Source organism: Diabrotica undecimpunctata, chromosome 7 (assembly GCF_040954645.1).
Source record: "Diabrotica undecimpunctata isolate CICGRU chromosome 7, icDiaUnde3, whole genome shotgun sequence".
Classification (NCBI taxonomy): domain Eukaryota; kingdom Metazoa; phylum Arthropoda; class Insecta; order Coleoptera; family Chrysomelidae; genus Diabrotica; species Diabrotica undecimpunctata.
In genome coordinates, this window is record NC_092809.1 from 60780283 (window position 1) to 60805385 (window position 25103).

Consider the following 25103-nt stretch of genomic DNA (forward strand, 5'->3'; position numbering starts at 1 on the left):
TTCACGCGTTCCTAGGCCTTTATGAAAACCAAATTGTGTATCATGTGAAAACAGTACAAAACTCCAATTTTCTATTGGACAAGTTAAGTGTTCTCATGCAAAATTTAATATGACAGTTCGAGAAAAGGTAATCCAGCGGCTTGTATCTTGCGCTTTATCAGCGGCTTGTATCTTGCGCTTGGTCAGCGGCTTGATCCCCTCACTTATGCTTACACTTCTGACTTCTTGCAGACGATTTCAAAGAAAAACTGTCGTTGAAGTGACGTTATGTTTTTCTAAATACTAGTAAGCAGAAACCAGTCAACTTTTGTGCTGACCACGGCCATTTACTAATCAGCAACAACAGAATTTATGCTCATTGTAATACACTAACAATTATTACAACAATACACAAACAATTCTCAATCTAGAGATAAAACCACAGAAACAAAAACTATCCTGATGATGGTTCTTAGGAATTTGGATGAGGGGCCTTATAAAAACGACAACAACTTTTTCAAGGCAATCAATAAAGTGTGACACTCGAAAAAAAATTTCTAAAATAACTTCAAGTTTCGGGGAGACCCTAATTTTATGCAGATCTAAGACACAAAATAAACATACTACTTTAATTATAAGTTTTAATTTCCAGTCCGTAAATCGTTAAAAAAAAGTTCTTTGACCTCTCCTGTGTGTTATTGTTTTGGAAACAATAGATGTTAGTATGCTTGTTGTTTTAAATGTGATGTATGTATTACCTAGCCTTTCTTATTTTTCTGATAAGCCTTTTGGTATTGTTGTTATCTTAGAATCCCCCTTTTTGTGCATTTTGGGATCGTTTATGGTGCTTTGTTGTTTCCTTTCTTCAATCTTGTGAAATTCCTTGTTTATAAATGACAATGGATAATTATTGTGTGTTAAAATTTTTGTTAGCTGGTTTTCTACTCTTAAATCGATTTTCGTTGGAGCAGGTTTTGGGCTCTATCATATAGTAATTTGATGATTTCCTTATTCATGTTATGGTTTGAGTGATATCATTCGGTGCGGATTGATTTTCTGTATATTTTAGGTACATACCCTTTATCCTTCTTTGTGGTTAACACATCCAGGAATGGTAGTGAATTGTTTTCCTTTTCCATGCTGAATTTGATTGATTCTTCTTTACAATTAATGTCCATCAAAAAATTGTTGTGTGCTTCTGGTCCATGAGGTCAAATGGGGAACACATCATCCTCATATCTACAAAAGGCTATGGGTTTTTGGTTATGTTTGTACACAATGGTTTTTCTCAAATTCTTGCATGACTATATCTGCTAATATTAAAGATAATGAAGAGCCCATAGTTAATCCAAAGTCATGTTTATAAGAATCGTTGTTTGATTGAAAGTAGGTGTGTTCTCAGAGCATAGTGTTAATAGCTCCATTATAGTCGATACATTCAGTTTTGTTTTTGTTGTCAATGTATCGCCCTTTTCTAGTTTGGTTCTTATTATTTTTAAGGTTTTTTTCCAGAGGCACATTAGTGAATAGGCTGGTAATGTTAAATCTGACTAGCATGCTGTTGAGATTGTAATCTATTTCTGCTAGTTTTTGCAGAAAATGTTGTGAGTTCTTTATAAAAATGTTAATGTTATGTGCCAATGTTTGTATTATATTAGAAGGACAGTTTTCTGTAAGGAGAATCCATGCTGCTGCAAATTGGTCGGAAGAGTACATTGTCTTTGTGTATTTTTGGGATTCCGTCTAGTTGTGATGTCCTGGTGCATTGGGGTGTTAATGTTCTTCTTGGTAGTCTGTCAGGTACTAAATTTCGATAATGTTCGGTATATTTTATTCTCAAAGGATTTGGTGTTGTAGTTTTGTGTACAAAAATTGTTCATCATATTAAGAGCAAGGCATGACCTTGGATACAAAATAATTATGTGGACTAGACATCTTTTGAGTAGTACCGAACTGGGGTTAAATATAATTGTTACGGTAAAAAAACTTTACCTGTAATTGTTACTTTATTGATAACCCTTAATCTCCATGGGAGTATTCTCGTAAGGAAATTGCTTCTTCCTTCAGAGGTTCAACATGAATCCACTAACAAATAAATACTTTGTATGGGCGCCAGGTATTCATTTATCAACTTATGAATATCTCCAGGTATTTAAACAAGTATAAGAAAAAAAAAATAACAATTTATCATTTTATATAGCTAAGATAATCTTAGCTATATGGTAAGAAAACTGCAAGAAGAATATGAGGTGGCAGGTCTAAACATGAATATGACAAAATGTGAATATCTCAATCTAAAAATCTCTAATGTCTACACTACACTATTGGCGATGATGGTTGATCGTGTAATCGTCCATATCTCAATCTAAAAATCTCTAATGTCTACACTACACTATTGGCGATGATGGTTGATCGTGTAATCGTCCATGATCGTCACAATCATCCTGCAAGCATCTACTAATCGTCTGTAATAGTATGTCAAACCACAAGCATCAAGCGATTCCCTTTGATGCGTCTTCGAAAAACAGACATTTCACGGGTTGTAGGCGATCATAGGCAATGATGGGCATGTATAGCCGAGTATGCCGTCTACACAATCGTGCTTGCGCTTACTTGTCTGTAATCGCCGATTATGAAGAGGGGCCATGATACTTACAAACGCTGTGGTTCTAAATTTAAACCGTAGACTGAACTCAAAATTAAAAGTGTTTATGAATTTATATCGATATGGGGACTGTGTACTGCTCCCATAAAACGAAGTGAAATTAATTAAGCAAAATTCGAAATATTTTAAGAAATTGAAATTAAATATAACGGCAAATTAATTACATTGATCTGTAATAGTTAATATGTTAATATGAAAAACATATCTCTGTAATAGTTTTAAAAGACTTACTTGGAATATAGAAATTACCTAGGCCATAATTTTATTAATTTCATAGTAGTCATTTTAATTTTAAAATTGACTTACAAAGTAAACATTGCAAAACTCGCTTTATGTACCAGTCTCATCATAAGCTTCGATTTGGTGTAGCTAATTACTTTTGGTAGGACAAATCCCTATTTTATATTATTTTTTTGCCGTAAGTATTTTTACTTAAATATTTTTTATTTGTGAGAAATTATGCATTCACGTGTGTCTTTGTTCTTTTTTTTATTACTTTTTTTTTTGTTTTAATCAATGTCCTAACAGAATGGCTATTTTTGTACATGTCTAGTGTTGCTTTCAAATCAAGCATACAATAATTGTGATGTCTGCTTATAGCAATTTATTATTACGTTATACAAATATTAGGTTAAGTATGATGAAATTAAAAATGTATCAAACCAACAAATATATTACAAGAAAATTATTAAAATGTGGAAATCGATTTGAACTTACTGAATCTGATATCTATGCATCTTTTAACATTAACTAACAAATATGAGTATAGAAACAAGAATAATAATTTATTTTTTTTTTGCCTCTATACTAGTGAGAAATAATATATGATAAACGAAGATCAGCAGGGTGCGGTCTTATGCAGACAAAAAAAAAAGACTCAAATCATGGTATTAGACCGCAATATGTCCAATATCAGAACATCTAATTTTCCTTTGTGTTTTTTTTAACAATCATAGTGAATCAAGTGAAAAATTCATTTTTTGCCTATTATTATAAAACGTTTCTTATACTATTTAGAGAAAAATGGTTGAAATAAAAGTTGTAGATCTTAAAAAGTTCTTTAATTTTGCAAGTTTCTAAATTAAAATACAAAAACAATTGACCGAGATTAATCAACAAAACACATATTTTTGAAGTATTTATAAATGTTAATAACTTTATTTTTGGCATGATGGCGTGTAATATACTTCTTAAAATTATGACACTTAATGAGTTATTGAAGTGTGCTAAATCTCAGCTAGATAGACCAAAGCGTTTTTAAGTTATTCAATTTGTATATCCCGGAGAGCGATTATTTAACGAACTGTACTTGCCCAAACAGTGACTCTAGAGTTATTTAGCAAATTGCAATCTATTCTTTGAGGCTTCAATTTTAAGACATATTAACTGCTTAACACTTTATCCCCTTTATGTTCGGCCAAACAATTTTTAATAAAAATGATTAACCCGAGATATCTCGCGCTGAATGTTGACTGAACAGCTGAACAGTAGCAAACCGTTTAAAATCGTTTTAAATAGTGGCATAAAATATATTAAAACGTGTTAACTCGTCTATTTTGTTGCCGCAGATTTTGTTGTCGCTGTATTATACACGGTGGTGGGGAAACTTGCTGTGTCAAAGCCACCACCCATCACGCTGAGCGCAGTGGTACGGATTCGCGATAGCCAATTCCGACAGGGAGCGCTCAAGATTTCAAAGATGGACGATAACTTCGGGAAAACAAATCATTTTGTCATTTGATCTCGAAGCTATAAAACTTTTAATATAAATCATTTACACGTGTGTTTTGCCAAAGTAAAAGTTGGAGTACGTTCTTCAAAGTTTATTTGTTTGTGATTCGAGTTTATACATGCGGTAATTGACTCCCAAACCTGAATAAAAATAAAATTAAATGTTTGTTTTTTTTTACAGTATGTCTGAAACACGGAAAGTAAAATTTACATTATCTCAATTATTTTTGTGGTTGCAAGGTCGGCAGAGATCTTTAGTTGAGGATGAGGCAGTTTTTGGAGCTGGCCACGTTATATTTTGCAAATTACGCCTTACGTTTTCTACTAATAACTTAATGAGACCTTTGGGGCAATTTAGCTGATGGAACAGCATTTTTCAGTCTTCTCAATTTAGTTTCAGGTTTTACTATAAAGTAAATTATATATAAATATATTAAAATATAAATAATATTTTAATCAACACTAATTTGGAAAGTAATCGTTCTCAGTAAAATGTAAACTGCACAGTCATGTACCTGGTTATAGGTCTGCTAATTCGCAAAATGCATTGCCAAATTTTTCTCATATTCTCATCCAGCGGAAACTTATGTATGAATTTTTTTTGTGAATTATAATAGGATGAACAGTGAGGAACACTGCAATAGTTTTTTGAAGTCGAAGTCATTGTTAATTTCAACAGACAATTTCAAGGTTTTCCCGAAGTGGATGCTTTTGAAATCTACCACCAGGCGTCGCCAACTTTGCGGTTTCTCGCGAATAGCTAACGGCAACGATTTAGTACATGTCTGATCATTGAAAAAGGTGTATCACGGTTTGTTTCTTTTATTTACGAATACTGTGCGGTATTGATGGAGGGTGATAGTGAAGACGAACATTATCAGTACGAAAGTAGTGAATCAGAATATAACATAAGCCATTCTGGTTCTGAAAGTGATACCGAAAGTGTTTTTGATGAATTTAATGATTCAGATTATAGTGATACTGAGAAGAGCACGTGAATGGGGTGAATTAAATATTTTATCGTCACCACCTAGATTTCCGTTTCATGGAAAATCTTCTATAAATTTTGAAATTCCTGAGCCAAACAACGTCTTAAACTTCTTCAATAAATTCGTTGACTATAGTATTATTGCTCACATTACCACCGAAACCAATGGGTATTGGTTTACCACCACCAAAGGATTACATTGGAGAGAAACTACAGGTGCTGAAATACGTGTTTTCTTTGGTTTAGTTATTCTACAGAGCATCATAAAAAAGCCGGACCAACAACTGTATTGGTCAAAACAATACACAATATCAACTCCATTTTTCAGAAAAGCTATGAGCTATCAGAGATTTCCAAATAAAAAAATATTTACATTTTTCTAATAACCAAGAATATAAACCAAACGAGCATCCAAATCCTAAACTAAATAAAATTTTGTCCATTTATGAACACTTTTCAAAAAAATTAGGAAGTGCTATTCTCTAGATCGTGACGTTACAATAGACGAAAGTTTGTTATTATACAAAGGACGACTTGGATGGAAACAATACATTCCGCTCAAGAGAGCGGAATAAAAAGTTGGGTTGGCATAAAAAGTTATATGTTATGTGAGTCTAAAAGCGGTTATGTTTGGTCAATTATAATATATACCGGCAAAGGAACTGTTATCGACCAAAATTATGTAACGTACGGATTTACATCGCAAATCTCTTATGGAGCCGCTATTCGACTTAGCCATTGCCTCATAACTGACAACTTTTATTCTTCTCCTCAACTGTCTGATTTCCTGATTACAAAAAAACGACACTTATGGAACCGCAAAAGCTAATAGAAAAGAAATGCCACCACTCGTGCACACAAAAAAAAGTTCCAAAAGGAAATATCATTGGTTATCAACGTGGAAAATTATTGGCATTACGTGGCGAGATAAAAGAGATATAATTATGCTTTCCACTGTCCATAACACAGATACTATAGTTGTTTAAAAAAAAACTAAATGAAGAAAGAGTAAAACCAATAATAGTAAATGACCACAATTCTACAATGGAAGCAGTTAATATAGTTGACCAGCATATCAGCGATTACCCTATAACCAGAAAACGTAGAAAGGTATACTACAAGAAAATATTCTACCATCTGATGAGAGTTATGTCTTTGGAACTCTTATTTGTTATACAAGAAAAATGGAGGACAATACACACCATTACAATTCCGCATGAATGTGATTGAAATGATATTTGAAACCTATCACTCCAGTATAATCGTGCCAAAAACTGGTCGCCCTGGATCGACTCTAGCGTCTCTTCGTTTATCTAATAGACATTTCCCAGAATATGTTCCTCCAACACAGAAGAAAAATAATCCGACACATCAATGGGCAATGTGTAGCAGAAAAAGGGATAATACCGGAAAAAGAGTTCGAAAAGAAACGAGATATATGTGTCCGAACTGTCAAGTGCCATTATGTGTTGTGCCATGCTTCAAAGACTATCACACTAAATTAAATATAAGTATAAAATATACCTATGCTTTTATTGGCAAACAACGTTTTTAGCACTTAATTTTCCTGTGACGAGATAATAACTCGGGATAATAATTTTGGTTTTTTTAAAGGGTTAATTTTTTCTTTAATATGTCTTATTTTTTATTTATTTTTTTTTGTTAATTTACATTTTGCATTACTTTTATATATTAAAATATGCCAATATAAAAATTGTCACATTTTTCACAGCTTTTTTCAAATTAATTCGTTAGTCAAGCGTTTAAAAAAATCAATATTTTGTCAAAATTTTTATTAAAAAACCGTTTGAAAAATGTTTTTTTTAATCAAGCAGTTTTTTCTTAAAATCATATTTTTATTGTTTATAAACATTAAGAGCTGAAAATTGAACAAATTATAAATGAAGGTCTAGATTTTATGATTCAATTTATAGATGTATATACAGAGAAGGTCTAAAAAGTTATAACCCATTAAAATGATCGTACTAGTAAAATACCGCCAGTGGAGGGGTGAACTTTCCGAGTTTCTGCTTCTACGGCACGCAGAACATTCATTATTTTTTAAACTGAGGCAGCTCGAGAAAATAATAAAACCTTTTTTACCTCTCGGAACAATTGGAAAATCACTGAAAAATAAATTTATATAAAAAAGTTATTGAATTTTACTATTATTTCATAAGAAATTTTAATAATTTTGTGGTCGGCGGACAAAAGCACACAAGTCAAAATTTGAGTTTTTTCAGGAAGTGATAAAAACTATTTTAAAATTAAACGCATCAGTAAATGCAGCTTTTATTAATTAAAATTATGTATATAGGATATATGTATTACAATACAAATTTTGGATTTTGATTGACTTTTCCAATTAAGTACGACTTTCTTTATTGACTTATCTTATAAGTGATAAGTGATATTAAGTTATAAATGAAGTGCAAATTTTAAAATAAAAAAAAACGTAAATATTATATTATTATACTTACGAAATAAACATTAAAAAATACAATTTTAAAAGAACAAAACATACCGTTTGAATTAATTTATTTCTTCATCATCACTTACAAGATCGGGGTGAGTATTTTGAGTTGTAGCATTCGTATGCATGCCTTGATAAAAACTGTGAAATAAGGTAGGAATTAGAGGCAGTAGCGAAATAATGTCTGCTTTTTTCTCTCTAGAAATAGGGACAGGTTGATTAGTTATAAGTGGAACTTCCGAAGGTAGTTGATCCCCTCTTCTGTTGAAATCAATATTCTTAAATGGGTCTTCTCTATTAAGGCTGTCTATGAATTGAAAGATTGCCAAGTCTTTCATATATCGAAGCCATGTTTTGTCCAGCCATCGGAATTGACAACCAGTGTCTTTATTTCTTAGTATTATGCAACATTTAAGTAAAGATGAGAAATCAAAGAAGTCTGTGTGTGACATTTCCATAACAGTGAATTTAGAGCTATTTGAACGTACAAGTTGCATCCAGTCATGAGGGTGAAATATTTGAATGTCAGTTTTCTTCTTTTTTTTTTTCTCAATTATACTGTGATCAGTATCTACTTCCAAGTGACGTTGACCTGGTACCATAAACTTATGATCTATTAGCTTAATATTAGATGAGGATCTATTCAATGCCCACGTAATCATGTCAGATACATGAGAGTTACGGTTTTGTCCCCCACATGTGTCTGAATAGTAAATTACATGTTCTTTCTCAGGTGGTACCATTGTTTGCAGATGTTTATACAGACAAGATGCTATCTGATTTGCCCCTCTTTTTGCAACAGATTCATACCACATGTAACAAACAGCTTTCTCTGTACTGTTATCATGAACTGTTAAATTAAACGTCCACAGCTGTCTCTTATAAATTGCAACAGATGATTTTAAATCTGGTGTTTGTAAGCACTGTTGTAGGTCGAAAGTGTATGTCCTTAAATGTGGAACACTTTTAGCAGTTTTGTATCTTTCCTTTTTTCATCATACGCTTGATCAGCTTCCATTTGGTGGGATTTGTGGTCTAAAGAGAGTTTTTCTTTCTGGTCATCTGTACAAATTTTTAATTGCATAATAAATTTGTCGTAGGTAAAACATGTTTTAAGTTTTTGCTTTTTAAATCCGAGGTTAAGCTTTTTAAATTCCTGTGAATAAATTTTGATACATGTGTGCGCAGGTGTGGATTCTTTAAACAATTCTTACTTTTTTTGTTAAGTTATGTGAGATGGTAAGTACTTCTTCGAAATATGCTTTCGTGAATAGTGACATTCGTACAGTGGAAATGAAAGTATATGTTTTTTTATTTCTATTCGTTTTTCTTCACTAATTTTCGTTTATGGTGTCTTTCCTCTTTTATCTTCTACATCAGTACCTACGATCGTATACTGGCGATAGTTAAACCACGACAGATAGGCTCCTTATTTCCGGTTATAAAAAGAGAATAAACCAAAGTTCTTGACCTGCATTTAACCTTGTTCAGATCCATTGTTCTTGGTCTTGGTCGATGTGAAGCAGGTTCTTTCACTTGAATAAGAGATGCCATGTATGTTGCTCTCTTTCACTACGTACCTAAACCCTAATATTCCTCAAAACACTTTTTTTTTAACTCGTCTGCATTAAAGCGATCTTTACATTACATTCGACATGAGCTTAATACTTTGGCTTTGCGTGAACGTATTGGTTTTCCTTGTAGCGTAACATAACCTTTTCCTAAATTTCGCTGTAATTTCTTTTCAGATTTGCGTTTCCTTGTGCTTTGTTTTTCTATACATGCATACTTATACATTTCACACGGTATAATATAAACGAAAACATTGAAAGTGATAAGAAATGTGAGCAACGCAATGTAATAATATTAACGAAAACATTGAAAGTGATAAAAAACTTGAGACACGCAATGTAATCAATACCGAAATTACAAATTGAATGAATTATTTACATAATATCCTTTTTTCATAACTCCCTCAGTCTTTTTGCTAGCTAGCAATTTCTCTGATAACTGTACCTAATCAGTTAAGTTAAACGTTTAGTTAGGTATACGCCGATCTTCTTCTTCTTCTTTTGGCATCATAACCCTGGATGGGTCTTTGCCTGTCTGGCTATCTGTCCTTCCATTCAGATCTCTCTTGTGCCCTTCTTCTCCATTGTCTTATGTTCATTGTTTTCAGGTCGTCTTCCACGTCATCCAACCATCTCGTTCTGGGCCTTCCTTTTTTTCGCCTTCCTATGGGCTTCCATTGTAACATTTTCTTTGTTGTTTTTCATCGTTTTGTCTCTGCACATGTCCCAGCCATGACAGTCTTTGACTTTTCACAAATCTTACAATGTCATAACCTTCATTTAACTCATTAATCTCGTCGTTTCTCCTGATTCTCCATGTGCCATCTTCCTCTTGTACCGGGCCATATACTTTCCTCAGTATTTTTCTCTCGAATGTCCTGAGTTGGGCTTCATATTTTTTCGTCATTACCCAAGTTTCACATCCATAGGTTACTACGGGTCTAATCAGTGTTCTGTAGAGAGTCATTTTGGTTCTTTTGTCTAATATACGCCGATCTAAAACAGATAAAAGGACTAGATTGGTTAAGTTCACCTCTAAAATGGATAAAATTGTGAGTATGAAAAAGATCACTATTTGATAGGGAACTACAGGTATTACATTTGACTTGTATTTTTTATTTCAGCGGTAGATAATTTTTTTTAGGTGATTTTAATAAATACAAAAATTTTCTCGAAAATTTACTTCTCTGCTTATGTCCGCCGACCACACAATTAATGTATTTTATTTAATAATCCAAGTTATAGACTTTTTTATTTAAAATGTGTCTAATTTAATAACTTAAAACGATGACAGATTTTTTCAAATAATACATTTTTAGCATTTGGAAAACAATTCTGCTGATGGAAGTAAATCTGATAATAATAATTCAACAATTTCAATAGATGAAAGTGATGTTACAAACGATGGTAAGTATAATATAAATTGTTCGTATCGTTTACCTTAATTTGTGTACGTTGTGTAAACTGTGTACGTTTTAAGGAAGTAATTCAACTAGTTTTAATATTTTTTCGTAAATGTAATTTACTTGACACGTATAGATAACTCCGCTTTGCGTCTGCTGTCTGTTTGAATCCTTCCGTCAATTTTTTAAAGATAGATAAAAATTGTACCGGATGCCTGAGTTCCACGTGGTTCCACCAACGAATATAGAACGATATTCACTAACAATAAAATGTTATCATTCAATCGATTCAAACTCTGTGGGAATGTAAATAAACTTAGTTCGTAACCCGGTCAGTAGAGGCGCTGATCATAAATTTTTGGTAATGCTTGTGAGATGAATGTTTGTTCGAGCGACAGAGCGTTTGGTTGATAACAAAGGTCGGCAAAAATTTTTTTGAAAAGCTCTTTTGATCATTTTAACGATTTATGTGGTTTGTGAACTGAATACTCGGAAGACATTAAAGTAATGCATATAAAAATATGTGAAGTCTTGTTTATTACAGAATGACGGTATTAAATTTTTGTTTTGATACAGTGTAGCGACAACCGCTGATACGTATTTCGACCTCCTTAGGTCTCGTCAGAACGGTATAGTCACTGCTCTGAACCAAAACAAAAATCTCTCCCGTCCTAGACAATAGTTATTAAAATAACTATATACGGACGTAACTACGCCATCTAAAAACAAAAAGAGAAATCAAACGATTTCTACCTAGCGAAACCGAATTCAAATCTTAACCACTGTGTTTCCTAAAATTTGCGAAACAAACAGCTGGATAAATTACTCGGAAAGGGAATCTAAAATTGCATTACACATGCCGTCCATCCTGGTCAAAATTCGTAGTGAATTCAGTTTCTGGTACTTCAAACGAAGTAAATAATAAAACAGAATGACGGTATTAGATTTTTGTTTTGATACAGTGCAGCGACAACCGCTGATACGTATTTCGACCTCCTTAGGTCTCGTCAGAACGGTATAGTCACTGCTCTGAACCAAAACCTAAGGAGGTCGAAATACGTATCAGCGGTTGTCGCTGCACTGTATCAAAACAAAAATCTAATACCGTCATTCTGTTTTATTATTTACTTCATTTGAAGTACCAGAAACTGAATTCACTACGAATTTTGACCAGGATGAACGGCATGTGGAATGCAATTTTAGATTCCCTTGCCGAGTAATTTATCCAGCTGTTTGTTTCGCAAATTTTAGGAAACACAGTGGTTAAGATTTGAATTCGGTTTCGCTAGGTAGAAATCGTTTGATTTCTCTTTTTGTTCTTGTTTATTATTTTAAAGATTTATTTTTTAATTCAAATGAGATTGTAATCTTGAGCCTCCCCTTGTACATTTTCGCTTATAAATATTATCTCTAATGTCCCTCTATACTCTATAGCATCCAGTTGTAGTCTGCTATCATTGTGGTAACCATTTTTCTTGATATCTCCTTTCTGCCTCCTTCATATCTTGATGGAAACGTTCTCCTTGTTCTTCCCTCACAGCCACCAAATTCTGAGGAAAATAGTCCAGGTGAGAGTGGAGAAAATGTAAATTTGATATAAAAACAAGGAAATTTGGTGTAACTAGGTTGTTTTAACTAGCCTTTTTTTAACTTCGAGTTGGTTTGGAATGGAAACTTTTGTCCTATAAGCTGTGCAAGGTATGCGCAGCATTCTTCTCCAGCACCACATCTCAAAGGCATTAATTTTTTGGCTCTATCGTTCGCGAAGAGTCCAAGTCTCTGCCCTGTATACAAATATTCAGAATACAAGAGCATTCACCAGTCTCATCTTGATATTTTGAGAGATAGATCTGTTTTTCCAAACTTTAGTTAGGCGACTCATCGCATTTTTTGCCATAAAAATAAGTCTCCGAACTTCTGCTTCACAGTTACCATCGTTAGTTGTACTAGACCCGAGATAGGAAAACTGTCCACTATCTGGTGTTCCTGTAATATGTTAGTCAGTTAAATAGTGTGGAGTCTGTCGAACACCATATATTGGTGACTGACTTTATAAAATCTTTGAAAGGGCGCAAATCACACTATTCTCTCAAAGACTCAATTTGTATTTATGTGAAGACCTTAATTTGTCAAAATTCAGCAACATCAACAACGACTCCTACCCTGAAAACGCTATCACTACGACACATTTCGTTCAATCTTCAACAATGAATTTAACATATCTTTTTGATTTCCCCACAAAGATATGTTTAGTACATGTGATACTTTGAAGTCTCGGAAAGCTGTGCTAGAAGCAGGCAACGACGCTCTCGTTGCTCCAGAAAAATTGATACGAGAAAAAGAACTCGAGAACCTGGAAACATAATACAAACTTCACCTTGCAAAAACTCAAAAATTTTATTCAGTTAAAAAGGAATCCAAGAAAATTAGTGGAAAGAAAGACACTGTAGCAGCTATTACTATGGATTTCCAAAAAAATCTTCCGATTCCTAACATCACCACCAATGATTTTTATTACAGAAGACAACTGAGTTTCTACAGTTTCAATATTTACATTCTATCCAGTGGAGATGCAGCCTTCTACATCTAAGATGAAACAGTTGCTCGGAAGGGGTCGGTTGATGTATGTTCTATGCACAACAGTTTTGTGGAAACATTTAAAATTACAATTTTTTTGCGACTCTTGTGGGAAAAACATCGTTTCGACAGAATTGAAGCATTTTTCATATCTTGAGTGCTATAAAAACATGAGCTACAGAAAAGTCGTACGTTGAATTACCCAATTAATGTAGGGAGGTTATCAAGCACACTAGAAAAAAACTTTCACCATTCGCTGTCATTGACTGTAAAAAAAGCTTTTCAGTGCCTGGACCCAGGACCAATTTACCAACCGAAATGCTCTTTCTCTACCAGACCAATGCGTTGTTGAAAAATCGAAGCAGTTCATCCCACAAAAGTTCTTTATCGAAAGACATTTTGCGGTACGCACTTGAGCGTAGATGTTATGTGGAAACCGCCAAAAAGAGAAAAAAGAAAGAACCTGCTTCATCAAGAAGAAATGTTGAAAACCTTTAAAAAGATCCAATCCCGAATTCTCAATCCAAGTTCAGTGACCTTCAACATCTTATGCTATTGAATGTGTAACTTTGTTTTTCATTTTACCGAAAATACTTCCGAATAGACATTCATCGTTCTTCCCCCTGACTCTTCATGTAGTGATATATGAAGTGATATATGATTCCCCCTGATACTTTGTGTCAGCTACCGACGCGCACTTGGCGTTCTACGCATCTTGTCTAAGGCGGAGAAGGGTTAATAGTAAATAGCAATTTTTGTTAGTTCTTTTTTAACTGACATGTTTAGTTATCCGTTAAATTGATTTATAGTATGTCCACCGTATATAAAGAGGATGTGCGCAAGAGGAGAAACTTTATTTTTAGCGAAAAAGTCATTCTTGATAAAAAGTTTTGCTTGTTCTAAAACTCCTAAAATGAAACAAAATGTTCAAAACTTGCTTCATTTTACGGTCAATGTATGCAAATCCCTATGAATTTTTTTAATCTATTTGATCATTTAAGCTACAAATTAGTGAGATTAATGAATTTCATACAAGAAAATAAATGTAAATAAAATGTAATTATTTATTATAATAAATTCGGATATTTTTGCCTACAAAAAAAAATCGATATTTTATCTTTACCTATGAAGTTCCTATATTTTTCTTTTCTACATAGAGAAAGTAAACGACTTACTTAGGGATACATCCTGTTATAATACAATTTCTCGAGACCCCACTCCTAGAGTCGAACGCGAAATTTCCCATGCCATCAAACAATCCGATCTTTCCTATGATGTTAAGAAGTCCATAGTTCCGAAAAACTCCATCTGCCCCAGAATTTACGGTCTTCCCAAAATCCATAAAGACAACGTACCTCTTCGTCCCATTGTGACTACGATTAACTCTCCTACCTACAAACTCGCAAAGTACTTGTCGAATCAGTTTAAGACCTATACTGGTCGTACCTCTTCTTATGTCCGAAATTCCACACATTTCATCACCTTAATCTCCTCCCTCACGGTCGATCCCCAAGACATTCTCGTCAGTTTCGATGTATCATCCCTATTTACCAATATCCCCATACATGACTCTCTAGTTGTTCTGCGAGATCACTTGACCAATGATAACAAGTCTTTGGTTTTGGCAGATCTTGCGGAAAAATGCCTCCTTTCAACATATTTTTCTTTTAGAGGCAATTTCTACAAACAAATATCTGGAACACCAATGGGTTCTCCCCTTTCCCCTGTCATTGCTGACATGTTCATGGAAGCCTTTGAGTCTTTAGCCCTAGAATCTTACCCCTTAAAACCAAAAGTCTGGTTCCGCTACGTTGATGATACATTTATCATCTGGCCCCATGGTCAACATACCCTTTCTCCCTTCCTAGATCATCTTAACTCACAACACCCGAGTATAAAATTCACAATGGAAGTAGAAAATAATCGGTCCCTTCCCTTTCTCGATGTGTTAGTCACCTCCAAGCCCAATGGCCGATTGGGTCACTCTGTTTATAGAAAAAAGACTCACACGAATCGTTACCTACATGCTTCATCACACCACCATCCTGCCCAAAAGAATTCTGTGATCAACTCTCTCATCCATCGGGCCATTTCGATTTCTGAACCTGACAACCTTAGAGAAGAACTTGGCCATCTGCAAAAAACCCTTGTCGCCAACGGTTACTCCAAGTCCACAATTCAAAATATTACACACCGACATCTACATCCCCCTTTACACCCTAGGACGACAAATTCAGAATCTTCGGGTAATACTCCTGTGGCTTTTCTTCCGTATATTCGAAGTGTCACTGATAGGATTGGCAAAATTCTTCGCAAAGAAGGTATCAGGACTACTTTTCGACCACCCAAGAAAATCTCACAATATCTACCCTCTCCTAAGGACCCATTACCGCCCCTATCTTCCTGTGGTGTCTATTCTATTCCTTGTTCCTGTGGACAAGTGTATATTGGCGAAACTGGTCGTTCCGTCAAAACTCGTATTCAAGAGCATCAAAGATGCATTCGATCAGGTCTTTTCTCCCATTCTGCAGTTGCAGAACACTGCCAAGAAACCGGTCATTCCATATTATTCGAAAAAACCCATATTATTTCTAAGAGCCCCTTCTTTTATTCCAGGAAAATCCGCGAATCTCTAGAGATCCGAAAAAATCCACATAATATCAATCGAGAGGAAGGATACTACTTGTCTCCCATCTGGAATCTCAGTCTAGAGCCGCCGTCCGGTCCCGCTACCACGATGCAGCCACATGATTGGCCAGCGCGCGCTTCTTGACGTTCGCGCCACGGAGTGTGCCGATACGTCCCGACACGACAGGTCACCGCGACTATAAATAGAGCGGTAGCGGAGTAATCGTCGGATTCACTCCCTGCCTCTCGACGCGTTAGTGTTCTGAGCTGTTGGACGTGAATCCCTGTCCTGGCATTTGGTTTTCACCTCTGGCTGCGTTGAGTAGTTGAGTTACTGTGACCAAATGCCCATCTTGGTAGTTAGTATTCGCCTCTGGTTGCGTTGAGTAACTGAGTTACCGTTGCTAACTACCCATCTTCCTGTCTCTTGTTTTTCTTTTTCTTTTTTGTTCTCCTGAAGAAGCTACATACAATTGTAGCGAAACGTCGAGATGAACCCACTTTTGGGTCACTCACAAATGACACGGTCCAAACCCGGAAGACGAATAAACTATATATTTTTCTTATTTTCCTAAAACTTTTCTAATAAAAAAATTAAACAGTACAGCTGTTAACAGCAAACTGTTAACTCGATCTAGGTTTTCCAGGTCCATAAGAATAATAGCCTATTTCCTATTTTCCTAAAAATTTTCTAATAAAAAAATTAAATAGTATAAAAACTGTTAACTCGATCTAGGTTTTTCAGGCCCATAAGAATAATAGCCGCGTATTTTACGTCTTGTACTCGTTTTTACAGTGATTGTCAGAAACATATGAATTTCGCAAACACTTTGATTATAATTATCAGCGTCTTTGTCGACCGGATTATAAACTTGTTTTTCTATATTTGAAACTGAGAACATCAGAGGTAACCTTCCATAAACTTCTACATTCTTTTTTTTTTGACTAGCTGACAATTACCATGGGACAATAATCAATGACGGATGACACAAACGAAACGGGTATAATGACAGCTTATCTTGAAATGGACTCACGATTTAAAAGACTTTGAATAAAGCCGCATGTTGAGATTTTTTTAAATTTTCCTGGGAAAGAAATTCATGTATTCGTGTGGTATTATTTGAATTGTGATTTTTATGGGCGGGTTGCTTCGTTTTTAACATGCCCATATGTTGTATCATTATATATCTTGTTTCCATGACACTATTCTATAAACAGCTAAAGTTTTAGACAATATTTCACTGGATCTCTAGTCATAAGAAATATGGCCTCGAAAAAGATAGTATCTATGCAAGTACCTCAATTTTCCGAGAATATTTTTAAATGTAGTATAAATGATTTACTCAATTCGAAATAAAGTGAAGTCCATTATTATTGGAAATTACTCTTATACAATTTTTTATACTCCGTTCTGGTGTTTTTTCCGATGCTCGTTTCCTCAAACATGTTCCATATGATTGAGTAAAGCTGTAGTCAGTGGTTCAAAAGACACACACGTTCAAGATTGCCATCGACTTCGACTGATATTAAGTCGTCATCTAATCATTCGCGAGATGATCGAAGAATGCAACATTTCATTTTGTTAAGAAAAAAAACTTAATCCAAAAATTGGACATGAGTCGTGTGTAAGTTTGCTCCGAAGCTGTTAATTGTTGTAGCACGAAAAGTACTTTTTGAAACACCTTATCACTGAGGACGGGCCGTGAGTGTACGGCTACGACATGGAAACAGGGTCGAATTGTCCCAATGACAAAGTCAAGAACAACACCGAAAAAGTACGAAGAAAAAATCGTTCGTCAAAGTCATGAAAAGAAAGACAGGATTTATGACAAAGTTTACACGCTAAAAACACACCAGTTCATTCTGCGTTGTTCATTTGTGATTTCTACCCAAAAAGCTACATAACTGTATTCCCTTAGCCCCTTTCTCACCATATTTAACACATGTGGACTTTTTCTTGTTTCCCAGACTCGAGAGATATTTGAACGGACAAAGTTTTGATAAAGATTGCCGGAAAAGCTAAACAACAATCTTTTTATGATTGGTCCTGGTACCTATTTATTACATCTTGTAAAGTAAGAATAACATGTTTTATTTATTTTTCCTCTAGGTACAAATGAAAATAGTGTTGCGGAGAAGCCAGAACCACCACAGAAAATAGTACCCCAAATTTTAGTTGATCACTACATAGCAATGACATATCCAATGCTATCTCTTAACATAGAATATGAAATGGCATACCATTGCGCATACTCTCTTCCAGCGGTAGTTTTAACATTAGGTAGCGAAAATTGGCATTTACTTGAAGACACGGTTTTTACCCTTGCCGGAGATATACAGTATAAAGTTAGACGAACAGTAGCTAGCAGTTTACATGAATTAGCCATCATACTAGGATCCGAAATGGCAACGAATAGCTTAACTCAATTATTTGAAGGTTTTATTAAAGACTTAGATGAAGTTAGAATAGGTATGTATTTTTTATTTTAAAAGATTCCGTGCTCCTTACATTATATAAAATATGTAGAGAATTTCAGTAAAAGATGATACACACAATGCATATTTCAAGGACCTTAAACGTTCTCTCGTATGCATGAAACAATTTGACAGATTGTGGGCTAAGTTTTATAGGTTTGGAATTTGGGAGTCATGGAGGATTTTAAGCTTATCTTATCTTGTGACGCTTTAACAATTTTATTTATAGTTTAAAACTATTATTGAATACAGTAATGATGTTCGTGTATTACAGAATCTACTAGTAATTCTCAGGGAAATATTTAGTTCCGTTCAGATAGTATATTCACTTTTATTAATTTTCTTAATTATTATGTTCGATTTTGTCTATTAGCTTTTTAATTGAGAAATGGTGCATTGGATTATATTCCTCCCTACAGCATTCATTTTACCTTAAGTGCTGTAACACAATCTTTACTATATAATCTTTATATTTAGTGTAATCATTTATATTTTTGTAATATAATTTGTAATTTTTAGAAATTTTAAAACATTTAGCTGCCTTTTTAAAAGTTATTAATCCGGCCAAGAGGATCGCGTATTTACCTAGGTTAGTAGAATTTTTACAAACCGACAATGAGTGGAATTGGAGATTCAGAGAAGAATTAGCCAAGCAATTGTTAGAATTGATGGAATTATTTAAACCAGCAGATATTTCTAAACACGTCGGTGGAATTGCTATCGTTTTATTATATGATAAAGTAGCCGCAGTAAGAGAAGCTGCCTTAGCATTAGTAAGTATATTTTAGATGTACAGCTGGTTCCTAAAAAAACTAATACGACTCTAAGTATTAAAATTTGATCATTTTGAGCAGTGTATTTGATTGGTCTGACATTATATTTATTATGACAGACAAATAATAAAATAAACAAACAAACAACAAACAATTGATACCATATGTTAATTCATAAATTGTAATAATTATTATTGTCTAAATTTTGATATTATTTTGAATTCTTGTATTTTATAAAGAGTATATAAGTGATAGTTTTTACATAAAATAGGGTTGTTGTCATTATTTTTATTATTATTAAGGAATAAAACAAACAACTCCTCTCAACAATATATTAAAGCAAGAATTGTAACCAAATTAAAAGATAACTGGGCACTATCAGAGGCAGCAAAACATTTTAACAAAAGTTCATAGTTAGTAAAACAGTAACAAAAGTACAAGTTTTTATATTAATAAAAAATGGAGGAAACAAGAAACTCTCGAAAGAAAGCGAGGGTCTGGAAGACCAAAACTATACTAAATTTAGGTATGTAAAAATAAAATGAATATTTTGTAATATCTCCATCAGCATTGATAACAGCTTGTAGTCTTCGGTCCATCTGCGTGAAAGGAACTATGAAATTGTCTTCTTCAGAGAGTTCTTCCCAAACGTGTTGTACACCGTGCCACAGCTTTTCAGCATTTTGAGGTATAAAATTACGCCTATACAACCCTTTCATAATAACCCCCCTCACATTCTCGGTTGGGTTTAAATCTGGACTGTAGCTGGGCCATGGTAAGGTTTCGATGTTGTTATTCTGGAGCCACGGGTTTATTGTATTTGCAGTGTGAACAGGACAATAAATTATCTTGTTGAAGGATAAAATTATTTTCTGAATACAACAAAATCTTGATTTTGAAGCTGATGAAGAAAATATAAGTCTTGATTGCTTCTTTTGTGGTGTAAGAGCTTGTTCTTTTGTTGTCTTTCTTCCCGGAAACTGTGTCATAATTCTTGCAGTTTTCGCGTCTTCAAAAGGATTCTCTTCTTAGCTCTCCATAAACGTACGATCTTCATGAGCGGTAGATATTTTTGGACTTCCAGAACCTTGCTTTCTTTCGAGAATTTCTTATTCTCTCCATCTTTTATTAATATTAAAGACTATTGAGTTGTGCTTACGTTAAAATGGCTCGCTACGGCAGATATTGACCAACCATCTGCTAATTTCGTTATAATTCTTTCTTTTAGTTCTTTGCTAGCATGTGGAACGATTTTTTGAGGTTGAACAGAATAAGTTATCTGACAAATTTTAAGATTTGGCAGTGACAGTGACAGTATGCAAATAATAAGTATTTATCCTTCAAAATACACTGCTCAATTTTATTTTTATTTTATTGTAATCAGTATTATAGTATGTACTACAATTGTAGCGAGTGAATCATATTTTCAATATTGACCTTTGTGGGTTTGAGGGGAAAGGAAATCGACGAGTCAAAGGCGTGCGGTTTTTATTTAAAAAGTAATCAGGATTTTAGAACGAATTGATTGTCATAAAAATTATTTTCTTATTTTATAGATGCCTTAGATGAAGAAAACTAGTCCTTGTTAAATATATTTTTTGAGAAAAACCCTTTATTTAGAATGCATTTTAATAATTGGTACTTAATGTGCATGAGCATGAATTATTTAATTACTTTTTAATGTAATTACTCAATTATTTTGAAAGTGGACAACTACCACATGTTGTAAACACCGTACCTATTATATATTTTGAGTCTTTGGAAATCTCAAATACTCGTTGATAGATTTTCGTAACGGTGTCATGGCGGATTTTTGTGAGGTCACATTACTAACGGTAATAACAGATCCTGGTTAGATTTTTAACAGAATATCTGAAAACCATTTTTTATAATGATCTACATCTATTTCCGCATGGTAATCTCTAGTCTTTTTAGAAACAAATGCATTTAAACCTCCTTCAACAAATCCTGAGTCGCTACCAATTTGGCTAATAATAAGGCGTTTTACCTTTCCAGATGGGGCTTCCATCTAGGAAAGTCTGTTGTTTGTTCACATTTAAATCCTGCTAAATTTTTGCTAACAATATTTCCTTCATTTAAACATATTTTTTCCATCTCTTTGAAATTCTGCTATTTGTTTGAGATACTTTCTACGCCATCAAATGATTTCTTCTTTTTCAGTAAGAGTACTATTCCTCTTTCTCTTTAAACACCTAAAATGCATTTTACATTAAGTACGTAACAAAAAAGTCTTGATATTTTTAGAATATTTTCATTATATTGAAGAAACGAAGCAATTTTTTTATAGTGAATAATTCCTTTTTGAAATAAAATTCATGTACTGCTCGACGAATGGCCTGTTTGGTTGTATCCAATTTTCTTTGTTTCCTTCCAGTTATCTCAACCTTCAAAGTATTATTATCGTTTGTTTCATTATCTGTTTTAATTATTCTGTACACACTAGCTTCTGAAACTTTTGTCAAAATACTGCGTACTGTAACTACATCGCTTACATTCATGTTTTGTTCTGTTTCGAAGTCCTTCAAACACATTTCCGATCCTAGTTTTTTCTTCGCGTGTTAAATTTTGACGTTTCTTTTTGATACACGGTTCACTATTACTACTGTCAGTCATATTTAGTATTTGTCACCAAATTGAATTAAACTAAATTACTTGCAATTCACAAAAAGTAAACATAAAAGCGCCTCCACTAATAACATTACAAACAATTTTGTTCTCAGCTTTATGAAACCCCTACCAGTGCGCTTATGAAACTGACTTACAGATAGCATACATTAAAAAAACTAACCGAACAATGGCGGTGTAGCTAGTTACATCGCCTTAATCTGCAACGAAATTGTTGATCTCAGACATTATCTACCGTTAGAGAAAGATACATTGTACAACATTGCAGATAACTTCAAGTTGAATTATTCACGCTGGCAAAGTTATCTTTCCTTTGCCAAAACATTGGAACAGTTTAAAAATAGACCAGGCAAATTATTAAAATGTATTTTATATAAAATGAGATCCCTTCTATCTGAACATATATTCTTTGAATAGTCAGAGGAAAAAGGTTTTTGCCAATTTTTAAGAGATTAAACAGATTCTGCATTAATCTACTAATTTGTTTATTAAGTAATAGTTAAATTCTCTCCTTTTGTCGGAACAAACTGTATATATATATATATATATATATATATATATATATATATATATATATATATATATATATATATATATATATATATATATATTAATACTGGCTAATAAGCACATATGCTTGGTTATAGAGTAATTACCAGCTACTGAAAGTTGGATAAAATTTAACCAACGTACCAAAAAATAATTACTAAATTTACTGGCAGTTGGGAATGCGATCAACGAACCGAGTATATTTACTATTTTTAATGGGAATATTTTATTTGTAATAATTTTATAATTTCTTGCTGAAAATTTTTGAGGTTATATTTTAATTTTTGCAGGTTACTGAAATAATTTCGTATACATCTTCAGAACCGAATTTAACGCCAGGTTTTTTAATAAAGTTAGCTGAAACATTTGCTCATTCGAAGAAATGGAAACGTAGACAGACTTTTTGTCTTATGTGCATAGAAATATTGAAAGAAGAGGCCTTAGAACCAGAACAATTCGTTTCGGAAGTTATGCCACACCTGTTGGATCTAAGTTGGGATCCAGTTGCCAACGTTCGGTTGGTAGTAGCCAGATGCCTATCTAGATATATTTTAAATAATTGTAAGTATTTTTTTACAACCATATAAGTACATATTTTATTAATCAATATGACTTGAGACCAATGTATGGAACGTTTGAATTATTTCAGAAACGGCTAACAGAATAATTTTGTTTTTATAACCTATTTGTATATTTTATAGCCTATCTTTATATTTTTACGTTGTTGTCAGATCTTCGGTTTTCTACGAAATATATACTTTTCAAATAAATCAAGTTTTTTTTTCAAATAAATCATGGTATATTTTTCTGTTAAATAATTTGAATATTTGTCATATATCATTCACTAATAACTAACCTTATACTTGTATGACAAAGTCATCTTCATAGCCCAAGACACGACGGCCTTTTCTGTTATGATGTTAAGTGTCCCAATCAACAAGTATAATCCATAACCAGATTCCACAGCAGAGGTGAGAATACTATTCCCTGCGGGGTTTTTGAGACCTACCTAAAATTTGCTCAAAATATGATCCATTTAGTTACCAGCAAGATCTTTACAACCGCATATACAACATTTTGCAGCGTGTCCGCCTCCTCTACTCTTTTTATTTCTACAGTTTTTAATTTAAAATAAAATTTCTAATTTTTTTTATTTGCAATTAACTTGCCTCGACTACTAATTTGTTTATTACTAATAGTTTGGCTTGTATTTTTAATAGAATACGGTTATTTTGCCGGTATTAGTTAACCTGTTTATGGCTTTGTAACTGATTTTTTGTTTTTGTTCTTATTACGTTAGTTGAATTTCACATGTGTATGGCAGTTTATTCTTTGAGTTCCCGTTTCCCGCGCCATGGCACAATTCTGTTAGGTTCGGAGAACATATATATATATATATATATATATATATATATATATATATATATATATATATATATATATATATATATATAGAAATTGGAAGTAGCACTACAAAATATTCAAGATTACTCAGGAAATCAAGTCATAAAATATATAAATTGGTCAGTGTGAAAAAATAAAGTTATCTCATATTATCGGGAAAACGGAAGATAGGACGACAACAACTAAAATACGATCAGCCACATTATATTACAGCCATAAGGAAACCTGTTAGTTTCTGAAATAATTTAAGCGTCCCATACATTCGACCTACAATTGCCTACGAAGAATATTCGATAACCAGAAAACACACGTTATCAAGTCATTTTGTTAAAGATTGCTATTAATAGGGCAAACATGCTAATTTGTCTACCTTTTAAATTTAAAGATTAAAAAAAAAATTAATTCCAAAGGCTATAGCGAGATAAAATCTGCATTCGGTTGGATTTTTATTTGGGGTTGGGCACTTATTGCAAAAAATTGTTTTTTCGAAAAAAAAAAAAATCAGAAGTCGAGATAGTTCTTAAAATGCACTTACTTTTTTGTAGTTCGTAAATCGTTTTTTGATCAAAAGTAGCTGAGTTTATGTGTTTATGTGTTGAGTTTATGTGTTCAAGGATGTTATGGAGAAAAAATGCCAAATCTAACCCTTCTTTGAAAAATATTTTTCCTGAGCTCGATTTTGATCCAAAAATCTGAAAAAATATCAAAAAGAGGGTTTGCCGTATTTTAAGCATGTTTTGGTCTGAAAATAGCAAACCGGATCGCGCTATTAGAAATAACAAAAGAATATATAATATAAAATTGTTATTTGTTGGCATACAGCTGAGTTTATGTGCTAAAACAATGGGAAAAAAATCAAAAAAATGAGTCTTTCAAATTTTGAAGATTTTCCTTATCGAAAATGGAAAATCTAACCCTGCCATTCAAAAGAATACAACGTATATTTTTTTGCAGGATTCAAATATTTTTCCTGAGCTTAATTTTGATCCAAAAAATCTGAAAAAAAATCAGTTTTTGGGAATTCAAATGCGAATTCGTGAATTTTTTCAGATTTTTTTAAGCAAAGTACAGGAAGATTTTTCGAAAAAAACACATTTTTACGATAATGGACCCCTGGGGCCACCTAGGGAGCTAAAAATTTGGCCAAAGACGTTTCTAAATATGTACTTTTGAGTGCCTAAAATCAAATACGAGTTCAGCCGAGTGCAGATTTTACCATCTTTTCCAGCTATAACCTTTAG

The 25103-nt window shown here is 33.3% G+C and overlaps 1 protein-coding gene across 3 annotated transcripts in view; it reads left to right on the plus strand.

Moving 5' to 3' along the window:
• LOC140445406 (serine/threonine-protein phosphatase 4 regulatory subunit 1-like) overlaps positions 1-25103 on the plus strand; it is a 462854-nt gene that overhangs the window by 428958 nt on the left and 8793 nt on the right. For all 3 annotated transcript variants that reach the window (XM_072537408.1, XM_072537410.1, XM_072537411.1), the window contains 4 exons: positions 10727-10814; positions 18126-18485; positions 19010-19263; positions 22749-23019. In XM_072537408.1, the coding sequence (XP_072393509.1) occupies positions 10727-10814; positions 18126-18485; positions 19010-19263; positions 22749-23019 (973 nt within the window). The remainder of the gene's footprint in view (positions 1-10726; positions 10815-18125; positions 18486-19009; positions 19264-22748; positions 23020-25103) is intronic.